This window comes from Hippopotamus amphibius, chromosome 13, assembly GCF_030028045.1.
Source record: "Hippopotamus amphibius kiboko isolate mHipAmp2 chromosome 13, mHipAmp2.hap2, whole genome shotgun sequence".
NCBI lineage: Eukaryota > Metazoa > Chordata > Mammalia > Artiodactyla > Hippopotamidae > Hippopotamus > Hippopotamus amphibius.
The window spans coordinates 40472590-40485205 of NC_080198.1; the positions used below are offsets into that span (position 1 = coordinate 40472590).

At 44.2% G+C, this 12616-nt stretch overlaps 1 protein-coding gene across 1 annotated transcript; it reads left to right on the top strand.

Moving 5' to 3' along the window:
- Positions 1–8085: 8085 nt before the first annotated feature.
- LOC130835240 (putative serine protease 42) lies at positions 8086–12616 on the top strand. Its single transcript, XM_057706668.1, has 5 exons — positions 8086–8323; positions 8599–8755; positions 9116–9378; positions 10284–10444; positions 11756–12616. The coding sequence occupies exons 1-5, from the start codon at positions 8086–8088 to the stop codon at positions 11990–11992; spliced, it is 1056 nt and encodes a 351-aa protein (XP_057562651.1). The 3' UTR covers positions 11993–12616.

The window sequence follows — 12616 nt, forward strand, 5'->3', positions numbered from 1 at the left end:
GGGGATGAGTGTGATCCCAGGAGGACTCTTCTTGGCTGCCTCTTTCACTGGTTTTCTCTGTGAAACTTCTGGTTAGTCTGCTGTTTCACTTTTTGTTGCTAGTATCATGGAGCTACCGACCCTCTCTTAATTGCTCGCCAGAAAGATCTCTGTTGTTCTTAACAACTCCATTAGGTGTGAATTTCTCCACCCTCTGTTCCAAATAAATTCAGTTATTTCAAGCAGAGTTGCAGAGCACTTCTTTCAGCCTGCCTATCCTCCTGGGCAGAATGTTTGTGCTGTTGCACCAGAGCTAGGGATGGGGATGGTAGCCTGTTTCTCCTGGAGTGAAACTCCTATTCTGTGAGTGGGCAATGCAGAGAGAGAGATGGTATCTCACTTGCCCCTTGCATGGATGCTCTGCTCTATGAGTGAGCTGGGATGGGGCAATTGAAGACCCAGGATTTTTAGCCTGCTGTGCCTGGGGTAGAGCTTCTGCTCTATGAGTAGAGAGGGGCCAAGTGAGGGAAGGAGGCTCTAGTCCTCTTGGTCATGCCTGCTAGAACAGAGCTTCTCCAAAGGGACTTGGGAGAATGAAAGACACCAGCTATCTGCTTCTCCTGGGGTGAAGCCATAGCTGGGGGAGAGGGAGACCCCATTGTCTTGGCCACTTGCCCAGAATAGAGTTCCATAATATGAAGGTAAGGAGTGGGGATGGGAGCTGGTCATGGCTCAAATATTGCAGACTCTTGCCAAGAACTCTTGGTTCTTACCAAGATTTTTTAGATTTTCTTGCATAAATATTTCTCAATTTTCTGTATGCCCTTAGGACAATTTCCAGAGAACTTAAATAGTTATTTTTAAAAAAATAATTTTCACCAGCTAAATAACTTTCTTTGTAGAGAGAGAATCAACCGAGTTCCTCATGCAGCCATTCTAGAAGTCCAAAATCAAAGTTTTAAAATCTGTCCAAACATTTGGCAATTTTCAACACATTTTTGTGTTATTGGCTTCTAGTTTTTTTTTTTTTTTAGTACTTTTATTGAGATACAGTTAACAGACAATAAACAGCATATATTTAGAGTATACAATTTGGTATCCCAATCTCCCAATTCATTCCCCGCCAACTCTCCCCGCTTTCCCCACTTGGTGTCCATGTGTTTGTTCTCTATATCTGTGTCTCTATTTCTGCCTTGCATTTCCTCTTTCATAGTTGTTAGCATTTGCCTTATGTATTGAGGTGTTCCTATATTGGGTGCATATATAATTGTTACCTCCTCTTCTTGGATGAACCCCTTGATCTTTATGTAATGTCCTTTCTTGACTCTTGTACCATTTCTTATTTTAAAGTCTATTTTATCTGATATGAGTATTGCTGCTCCAGCTTTCTTTTGATTTTCATTTGCATGGAATATCTTTTTCCATCCCCTCACTTTCAGTCTGTATGTGTCCCTAGGTCTGAAGTGGGTCTCTTGTAGACAGCATATATATGGGTCTTGTTTTTGTATCCATTTAGCCAGTCTGTGTCTTTTGGTTAAAGCATTTAATCCATTTACATTCAAGGTAATTATCGATATGTATGTACCTATTACCATTTTCTTAATTGTTTTGTGTTTATTTTTGTAGGTCCTTTTCTTCTCTTATGTTTCCCGCTTAGAGAAGTTCCTTTAGCATTTGGTGTAGGGCTGGTTTGGTAGTGCTGAATTTTCTTAGCTGTTGTTTGTCTGTAAAGCTTTTGATTTTTCCATCGAATCTGAATGAGATCCTTGCTGGGTAGAGTATTCTTGGTTGTAGTTTCTTCCCTTTCATGACTTTAAATATATCATGCCACTCCCTTCTCGCTTGCAGAGTTTCTGCTGAGAAATCAACTGTTAACCTGATGGGGGTTCCCTTGTATGTTATTTGTCGTTATTCCCTTGTTGCTTTTAATAACATTTCTCTGTCTTTAATTTTTGTCAATTTGACTACTATGTGTCTTGGCGTGTTTCTCCTTGGGTTTATCCTGCCTGGGACTCTCTGCACTGCCTGGACTTGGGTAGCTATTTCCTTTCCCATGTTAGGGAAGTTTTCAACTATAATCTCTTCCAGTATTTTCTCGGGTCCTTTCTCTCTCTCTTCTCCTTCTGGGACCCCCATAATGCGAATGTTGGTGTGTTTAACATTGTCCCAGATGTATCTTAGGCTATCTTCGGTTCTTTTCATTCTTTTTTCCTTATTCTTTTCTGCATCAGTGATTTTCACCATTCTGTCTTCCAGGTCACTTATTCGGCCTTCTGCCTCAGTTAATCTGCTATTGGTTCCTTCTAGTGTGTTTTTCATTTCCGTTATTGTGTTGCATATCTCTGTTTGTTGCTCTTTAATTCTTCTAGGTCTTTGGTAAACTTTTCGATCTTTGCATCCAGTCTTTTTTCAAAGTCCTGGGTCATCTTCACTATCATTATTCTGAATTCTTTTTCTGTAAGGGTGCCTATCTCCTCTTCATTTAGTTGTTTTTCTGGTGTTTTATCTTGTCCCTTCATCTGGTACAAAGTCTTTTGCCTTTTCATTTTCTCTGTCTTTCTGTGGCTGTGGTTTTCAGTTCCACAAGATGAAATACTGCTGATACTGCGTGATACTGCTGTCTGCCCTCTACTGGCTTCTAGTTTAATACTGTTATAATTTGAAGACATATTTCCTACAATTTTAATTCTTTTAAATTTACTACTATTTGTTTAATGGCCCATAATGTGCTCTATTTTGGTGTATATTCCATGTACACTCAGAAAAAGGTATATTCTGTTATTGCTAGGATAGAGTATTCTATAAATGTCAGTTAGGTCTAATTTACTGATAGTGTTTTACAGATCTTATACTTACTTACTAGTTCTCTGTATACTTGTTCTATCAATATGAAAGACGTGTTAAAGTTCCAAGTTCTAATTGTGGTCAGAATGTCTTTTCCCCCTTGCTCTGTAAATTTGAAGATCTGTTGTTAGCTCCATTTAAGGTCCTAACATATTTAGGATTTTGTTTATCATTATGCAACTGATGTCTTTATTTAGCCCTGACAGTATTCTTTGTTCTGGTATTGACTTTGCCTGATAGTAATCTAGCCATTCCTTCTTTTGATTAGTGATCATATATCATATACTATACTTTCCCCCATAACCCATCTATATTTAATTTGGGTAAATAGTTGTTGTGCTTTAAAAAAAAAAAAGTCCTGTCTGACAATCTGTCTTAATTCATATAATACAACATGAACATGAATTAATAGAACCACTAATTCATCTAACAGATTCATTTACCTTTGGTCTAAGTATTGTTATTGTTGGATTAAAATCTACCATCTTGCTAGTTGTTTTCTGTTTCTCCCATCTCTTGTTTCTCTTTTCCTCTCTTTTTGCCTCTCTTTAAATTAATAGGGGTATTTTTTATGATTCTGTTTTATCCTCACTATTGTCTTACTTATAGTTATTTAACTTTTTTCTAGTTTCCCTTGAGTTTACAGTGAATATCTTTAGTTAATTGTCCTCTTCCTCCAAATAACAGTATTAGTTTTTTAGGTAGTGCAAGGATCTTATAGCAGTATCTCCCATTCTTTGTTAGTTTTCTGTTGCTATCTATACTATGGTAAAATCACTTTGATGATAAGTAATGTTTTTTGAATCACAAGTTATGTCAAGCTACTTTTTAAAATCCCTGTGCTGTCCAAAGTTAAAACAGGGAGCAAGACATGCATTTCCACATACATTTGCAGTAGATATATTATCTGAGCTTTCTGCTACAGTTCCAGAAGCAGTTTTTGGACCTCAATGCAAGTGCAAAGGAGATTTACGCATTTCAAAAATCCACTTAACCTTGCAGTTGAGGAGCTTCCACCTAAACTTCAAGGAAGTGACTAATTTGCAATGTAATGACACAATAAAAGACACATATCAAGAAGAAAATAAAAAAGAATCAATAAATTCCTTCCAAGTGAAGTTTTTTAAAATTAATTAATTAATTAATCAATCTTTGACTGTGTAGGGTCTTTGTTGCTGCACAGGCTTTCTCTAGTTGCAGTGAGTGGGGGCTACTCTTCATTGCAGTGCACGGGCTTCTCATTGAGGTGGCTTCTCTTGTTGCGGAGCATGGGCTCTAAGTGCCTGGGCTTCAGTAGTTGTGGCATGCGGGTTCAGTAGTTGTGGCTTGTGGGCTCTAGAGAGCAGGCTCAGTAGTTGTGGTGCATGGGCTTAGTTGCTCTGTGGCATGTGGGATCTTCCCAAACCAGGGATCATACCCATGTCCTCTTCATTGGCAGGTGAATTCTTAACCACTAAACCAGCAGGGAAGTCATGAAGACTTTTTTTGCCCAAAGCCATATGTTCATAGATTAATAGCAGCATTTGATGGCACTTATCTGCATGAAAATACACTCTTAAAGATGAAAGACATAAAATATAGGATTGGCCAAAAAGTTCATTTGGGTTTTTCTGTAAGATGGTATGGAAAAACCAAAACAAACTTTCTGGCCAACCCAATATCATTACAGTTCACCATTAACAGAAAATTTATAAATGATTTTGATGATAGAGAATGCTAACTTTGAACCCCAATTAAGTAAAACATTATTCTTCCCCTCTCCAAAACTCTACTCTTCTCATTAGTAGATCTATATTGCAAAATATCGTATCCAATTAGTATTATTACTATTTTTGAGAAAATGATTCCTTCCTGTATGAAAACCTACATAATATCCTTAATTTTATCTTATGGTTAGCAAATTCCAAAATATTTGCTATCTGGCCCTTTATAGAAAATGTTTATGGACCTCTGAACTAAAGCCTTCAAATATATTCATCATAGTATTTAAAATTCCCTGTGTGATAGTTCCAAAGTCCATGTTATATATGACTCTAGTTCTGTTGATTGGTTTGTCTCTTGAAATTGTGTTATTTTTTGTTTGTTTTGTTGTGTGTCTTGTCATTTTTAATTGAAAGGTAGCCATCTTGTGTAGAATAGTAGAGACTTAAGGAAACACTATGTCCAGGAATGGGCATGTCTTTTCTTTAGTGGGGAGTGTTGAGACAATTGTATCCTGATTGTCTCTGATTTTTGTTGTTGCTATGGTTGCCTTCAATATGCAGCAGGCTTCAAATTCTTCTAGTGTTATTTTTTGCTTAGAGTGGTGGCTGATTTGCTGGAGAGTTTTTCTCAGTGTCTTATCCACTCTCACCTATCTGTCCTCTCTTTGTGGCTGTGTCTCACAGAAGATGTCTCTCCATGCTTTTACTTTCTCTTCTAGCAATAGAATGCTGTTACTTGTTCTGAACACTTGCTAGTGGAGGGAGGAAGTGAGACATTCTTTATTTTCCTGATTCAGCCTCACTCTTAAGCAGGTACTATATTCTTGGCTCTCAGAGAAGAGGCCTTTTCAGTGACCTTGACCCTCTCCCAGCACAGGAGATCTCTATAGGTCTGGCCCAGGAGAGTTTCCTGTTCATCCCCCAGGGGTAGAGGTTATTTTATGTTCTCTTCACCCAGCTACAGTAGGCTTTAAACTGTGTCCTGAAAATGATAGTTTTATGCCCTTCTCCTAGTTGCATAAGGCAGCCTCTCCTCCTCTTCCTCCTTCTTATTCTCCTTCTTCTTTGGCAGCACAGGGGGAGAGGAAACAGAATAGAAAAATCCAGGCCAGACTTCATGCCTTTGCCATAGTGATTCCTGCTTACCTCTCCAAAGACTGCACTATAATTAAGGCTTACAATTTTTGCTTCTCAGTTTAAAAACTTCTATGACTTCTCTAAAGTATTTTCATATGCCTTATAACTGCAGGGTTGATGTAGTTGATAGTAAGATGAAGTATCTGATCTTTTGGCTTGCTGAATTGCAACATAATTTGAATTAAGAGCTTCATCAGAACTCTTACAAAAAAGTTAGGGCATTGATTGGGAGTGAGAACCTGAAAATTTACATGGGGGTACAATTTGGATAGATTTAGGACACCGTGACCCCCAGCCACATTGAACCTCTCTTGCTAACAGAAACAGTGCCTCCTCTTATTTGATAAGGCAGGTCCTCTCCACCTTAGACACACTGCAATGACTTCATGTGAGTAAATTACATTATAAGGGCATACCAATTCTCTGCCTATACCACCCCAATCTTTACTGCTTGTAGACCTAATAACTAGAGTAAAATCCCAGCATACTCTAGGACAGGTGCAAAGTATGAGGGTGAGTCAAAAATTATCTGCACTCCAGTTATATTAAAACTTCTATAAATTCTACAGCTAGAGTATGGATAATTTTTGACTCACCCTCATATAACCCAGGGTAGAAGGCTTCCTTACAAAAAGAACTGCAAGATTTTGCTAATCTATATTGGAAGGAACAAGGGGTATACATATAGGATTGGATTAGAAGAATTTTTGATTGAGAAGGCTTGGTCCCAAATTTATCAAGAGCACACTGGCTAGAAATTTGGAATTCAGTTTGCTGGTTCAGGTAGGTGGGAATTATCCTACATGTTTCCTGTGTTGTTTTAAATCTGAATGCAATAGTGGACCACACAATCAGGAAGATGATATGCCAGAAATTCCTTGGCTTAATGCAGAGAAAGGAATGCAAAGAGTTAGAGAGGGCTTTAGAGAATAACCCCTTCATCAAGACATTGAAAAATAAATTGTAATGGAATATTACTCAGCCATAAAAAGGAGTGAAGTTGGGACATTTGTAGAGACGTGGATGGACCTAGAGACTGTCATACAGAGTGAAGTAAGTCAGAAAGAGAAAGACAAATATTGTATATTAATGCATATATGTGGACTCTAGAAAAAATGGTACAGATCAACCAGTTTGCAAGGCAGAAATAGAGACACAGATATAGAGAACAAATATATGCACACCAAGTGGGGAAAGCGGGTGGGGGGGGGGATGGGGAATGAATTGAGAGATTGGGATCACCATATATACATTACTAATAAGAAAAAAAAATCAAATTGTACACTTTAAATATATGCAGTTTATTGTATGTCAAAAAAAAGAAAAGAAAAATACATATGGACAAACATATCAGAATGATTAATTTATGAGAATGAAATGGCAAATCAGTGAAGTTATCAATTCCAATCGAGCTAGGCTTGAAAAAAATGACAGGAAAATGCCTTAGATTTTTAAAAATTAACTGTGCTTTAGGATCTGTATTACATGAGTGGGCCCCTATTAGTGGGAGATAAAGAAAACTTCTGAGGAATCATGGACTCATGATTTCTCTATCCAGACTGGTTTATAATTCACAACATTTTGAGAGAACAAGAAACAGATACTTTTGATAAGTTTCCTAAACAGCTAATTAATCCATTTTAGGAGGTTCTTTCATCTCTTGATATACAATGAAGTAATAAAATTTGCATTTAATGGAAAAAAATTGTGAGGGGAACAACCACATCCTCTAAGAACACTAACTGGCTGTCCTCTTTTGGCTGGGGAAAAGGGGCAAGTACTGCAACTCAAAAGTTGTTATTGTTGCTTTTCCCCTGACTTCAACAGGGATGATGAAATCCAGAGAGGCAGAGGCCTGGTAGGAGCACTTAAGCAACAAAGACAAATAGACATCAGGGACAAAGAGCTACTAAGAATGGATTGACCTGTGCGTATCTTTGGTGGTGGCTCATTTGTAAAGGCATCCCCGCGACTGAAACAGCATAGCAGCCGGCACCTTTGTGCAACCCACTTCATCTGTAGTCCCCCTACTCCCAAATGGAGGTCTGGTGAATGAGGCCCTGCTTTGAGAAACCGTTATGGAGAATTAAGGCTTCTCAACTAATTGCTAGACTGCCCATCCTCACCAGCTCCAGGCCAGATACCACACCAGGAAGGGCAGGGGCGTCAGGAAGCACCCGCCTTTTAGAGCCGACGTTACATTGGAAGGTCCCTCGCAAGGACAGGCTCCTCAGGTGTACCCTAATCTCTCGGTCGCGGGCAGAGTTCTTGCTGGACGCAGTCGCGTGAGGATCTGAGAGCGTGACCCCGTACTCTCAGGCAGGAGACCTTGCGGAGCTGAGATGCGCCGCGCTCACCGCACCGCTATACGGCTACGGGCCGCGAGGGGGCGCCGCAGAGCGCGGAAGCGGTCCGCGAGCCCATGGCGTCCCCGGGCGGCCACCGCAGCCTCCTGGTCTGGCTCCTGCTCCTTCCGCCCTGGCTCTGGGAGGCCCCGGCGGGCGGGTCGGCGACGCCCTCGCTCCCTTCCCCCCCCCCGGGAGGCGGCCCTGAGAACCCCACTGCGGGCCACCCAAGCCCTGGAGGGGGTCCGGGAGCTCCTGGGAGCCCCGGGTCCCCTGGGGCTCCGGCCGTCCCCGAGTTGGTGGAGTTTAGCTCAGGTGACTCTTGGCGTTGGGCTTCTGGAGGGGCGGGCTGAGGCGCCAGGGTGGGAGCCAGTGCTCCCCGGGAGTATGGGGGCGTCGGGGTCTGAATGAGCGCAGCGCTGCTGTGGAGTTTGAGGGGGGCGCGCTTCGTCTGCGGGTCCATGGCCCGGGGACTTGGAAGCGCTGCCCCGGAGCCTAGGAGGACACGGCCTTCTTGGCTGTCTGAGGGGCTCCAGGGAGACAGAGCCTGTTTCTTCGAGGTTCTCCTTGGTACCCTGTCCTCACTCCAGCGTGTGGGCGAGTGTTCCTAAAAATCGTGGGAGGAAAACAGAGCGAGGAAGGGAAGTGGCCCTGGCAGGTGAGCCTGAGGGTCAGTGGCAGACATGTGTGCGGAGGTTCCCTCATCTCAGAGCAGTGGGTGCTGACTGCAGCCCACTGTATTTTAAGGTGAGTAATGACAAGCGGATGTGTGAGATTTCTGGAGTCAGTCCTGCCCTCCTCAGATACCCATTAGTTTCTGTTGCCCAGCAAGTTGATAAAACCCCAACCCAAACCAAAGCACACACAATAAACATGGGAGGGATTCTGCGCTGGTAGTCTTGTTACTAGGAATACTAGTTTGGTGAACAAAACCAATTGTTTGGGTGAGCAAACTAATGTTAAGAGTCATTAGGAGAGTTTTTAGGTGATAGGGTCATAGAGAGTGGTGAGGGAGGTTGGGGCCAGATTGGGAAACAGCTGATATGTGTGGAAAAGCACAGGGATGCTTCTCAGTGTCTCTAGGAAGGACATGTCCTCTTCCCACAGCCGTTACCACCACAGTGTCATGATGGGAGATCGGAGTATCTATGGTGAAATCTCAGGGTTGGTGGTCCCTATCAGCCGAGTCACTGTTCACCCTCAGTTCTCAACACGTGGAACCGTTAAAAATGACCTTGCTCTTCTCCGGCTCCTCTACCCTGTAAATTTCACCCGGATCATCCAGCCTATATGCATCCCTGAGAAGACTTTCCAGGTGGAAGCTGGGACCAGGTGCTGGGTGACCGGATGGGGCAAGCAACAAGAATTTGGTGAGGCTGTGAAGCAGGAAGTAACCTTGGGTAGAGGGAGGCAGCCTTATCCCTGGAGTAGGCAACAACACTAAAGGGAGGGGTAGGGAAGCGGATCACCTGGCAGGTGGTAAGGGAGCAGCCAGGCTAATGGTTCTCGATTCGCTTGAGCCCAGAAATTGTCTGAGGTCTTTTGTTGCAACACAATATTTGATGGCAGCCATTTAAGAAAGGCACCAGTCCTGGGAACTGGAGCTGCTCTCAGGAGAAGAAATACATGGGTGAAGTCTCCTTCTACAGATCTGTGGGGAACTGTGCCTGGTTGGTTTGGGAGTATTTTTTAGGTTCCCTGGGGACAGAGCCAGATGCTCTGGAGTTCTCTCCAGGGTGGATTTCTGCTCAGGGGATGATGAGCTGTCTGCCAAGCAGAGCTGTTCCTTGCTGGAAGTACCTGCCTTGGTGCATAGGGACCTTCCTCTCCTTGGGGATGTTGGCAGAGCCAGAAGACCCCTGTTGGTGAGGCTGTAGGGCCTCCTATGTCTGGGAAAAGGCTGGATTGTTACCTTTGGGCACTATCTGTCTGAGAGTCTGTGATTCTGCTTTAAAGTAAAGACACTTTGCTGATGCACAGGACACCTTTCATTATTACTATTGATGCACAGAGTGACAGATGCTCAGTTATCATTTCTCAGGCTGTTAAGGCCTTGCCTCTTCCTGTTCCGATCTGGTCCTTTTTTTTCTTCTCTTGTCTTGATTTTGGTTCCTGCCTTCTCTTCTCCACATGTCAACTTTGGGCTTCAGTTTTCTCTGTTGTCAAATGGAGACAATATCCTCTGTGGTGCCTTCTTCAAGGGGAATTTGAGGTGTTTGGGGGCTTACCATCCACCTGAGCAGATCTACCCATTGCTGAGTTTCTTTGCTTGTAGATGGCCCCTTGATCTCAGACTTTCTCCGGGAGATCGACCAAAATGTCATCTACTATGAAGAATGTAATAGGATGGTCCAGAAGGCCATGCCAACAGATAAGGATGTAGTACTGGAAGGAATGATCTGTGGCTATAATGGTATAGGAAAGGATTCTTGTCAGGTAAGTTCATGGGTCCCTGGCTGCCTCTGCCTTGAGGTTGTCCCCTCAGAGTTTCCTCATTCCCCTGTGGCAGGGCCTGGGTTATTTGCCACCTCCTCTTTCAGCCTTTACTTAAGGAAATTCAGGGAAGAATCCCTCAAGATGCCCCTGAGCTGGCCTGGCCTGTTCCTTCGATAGGGAGCAGCCCTCACATCCTGGGGGTGCAGCCAGGGTGCGGTGAAGTTGGGGGTGAGAATGGTGATGATGTCTGTCCTGTAACTGAGTTCCTTCTCCGGCGCCTCCCTGTGCCAGTGTGAGCATCGGCCACATCAGCCCAGTGACCCAGGTCACCCCCTGCAATGTAGACATTATACATGTTATTATACAGATGTGGTCCCTCCAAAGACATAAGTTCAGGGTCCCCTGGGAGTGCCTGGGCCCACAGTCTCCCCTCTGCACCAAGCAGCCTTCCTGAGCAGGGGGCTTTTGAGCCCTAGTTTCTTAGAGGATGAGTACTTGGAGTCTTGGAAAGAGGAGAACACCAGTGTTGGGAGAGGGAACAGCAAGTACAGAGGCCAGAGTTCTGAAGAACTTGTCATATTTAGGGAGTGTGTTTCGGGTCTGGAGCAATGAGGTAACTGATATGGCCGGAGAAGGCAATTGGAGTCAGAATATGTGTGGTCTGCAGTGCTGTGCTATGTTTCTCAGTGCTGTCCATGTAGGACTGTAGGCCAGGAGTTTGTTTTCACCATGTAGACAGTGGTGTTGAGCCCCAGGCAGGACCTGAGCTGTGGGGTGTGTGAAGGGGTTGCATTTGAGGTTGAGTTGTCAGTTCTTGGTGACTAGACTACATGTGAGGGTGGGGGTGAGGGAAAGCTTGAGGGGGACTCTGAGTTTCTGACTGAGCTGGTTGATGGGGGGCCACCAGAGCAGTTTTGGGAAAGGATGTGCAGTGTTTGTGTGAGCTGGGGTGACTGTGGATGTCTGAGAGTGTAGCTTAGAATATGGAGGGAGCTGGCTATATGGTCAAGCACTCTAGAGAAACTTTAGGCTAGGTATAAGGGATTAAGAGGGTCCATAGAGAGGTGGTATTCAAAGTGTTTAACAACCACTGTGGTATAGGAAATGACCAGTCATGGTATCCTCACAGGATACTAAAGTTTTCCAATTGACTATTCAGTTCTCAGTTGTCATAATCACAGAAATCTGGGCCTGGGAGATGTCTGGGGAAGGCCCACAGGTGCCCGTCTCTCAGCGCCTTGCTGTGCAATCAGCCTGTCCTGATGTGGGTGCTCTTCCATTCCTGCAGTTTGTTTCTTTCTCTTTTTCCAGGGAGATTCTGGGGGCCCTCTGGTCTGTCAATATAATACCACGTGGGTCCAGATAGGGATTGTGAGCTGGGGTGTCGGCTGTGGTCGTAAAGTTTCACCTGGAGTTTATACAGATACTGCCTTCTACGCTAAGTGGCTAGTTGCAGTGGTGAACCAGTCTACCTCTTTGTATCCAGTGGTGCTCCTCATCCTACTGCTGTCTCTGGTATCGCCTCTGGGCGTCCTGGCGACCCCGTGATCACCCTGGCCCACACCCCCTCCTGTTGTTGAGTCTCACACTAGCCCTGCCTCTGACCTCCCACTCCTACTCAATGCCCTTTCCTCAAATCCATTTGGGATCTACTGACCCTGTGGAGATCCACATGACGGAGAGTGGAGCAAATGGAACCCTGGAAGTTTCCCAGCCTAGTTATCCAGGAACCTGCCTAGTCCACACCTACACTTTGGCTGTGCTCTGCCTGCCGGAAGGAGTGGGTGAAACCATCCCAGTTGGATGACCAGTGACCTGCCCGGTGATGCTTCATCCACATCTGGAGAACATCTAGCAAAGAAGAGACACCATCACTGATGACACAGTGTTAGACCTGACACTTTATGAAACCAGTCCACTTGGTGATTGCTGGGAGAGAGTGAGGAGGCATCACCACGTCCACATCTGACTCAGTTGTCTGGGTTGGGAGAAGGTCCCCTGGAGCCCAGTGCGGATCCATGTGTGAGTGTCCAGCCTCTGCCACACCAGCCCCCCTGGGGCAACTCAGTCTTGGAACCCCCTTCCCAGTGCTCCGGTGGCCACATGCAGGCTCACCCCAAGTTGTGTTGAGGTGCTAAGGAGTGCGGAGATTTCTGATGTTAACTGAATAAA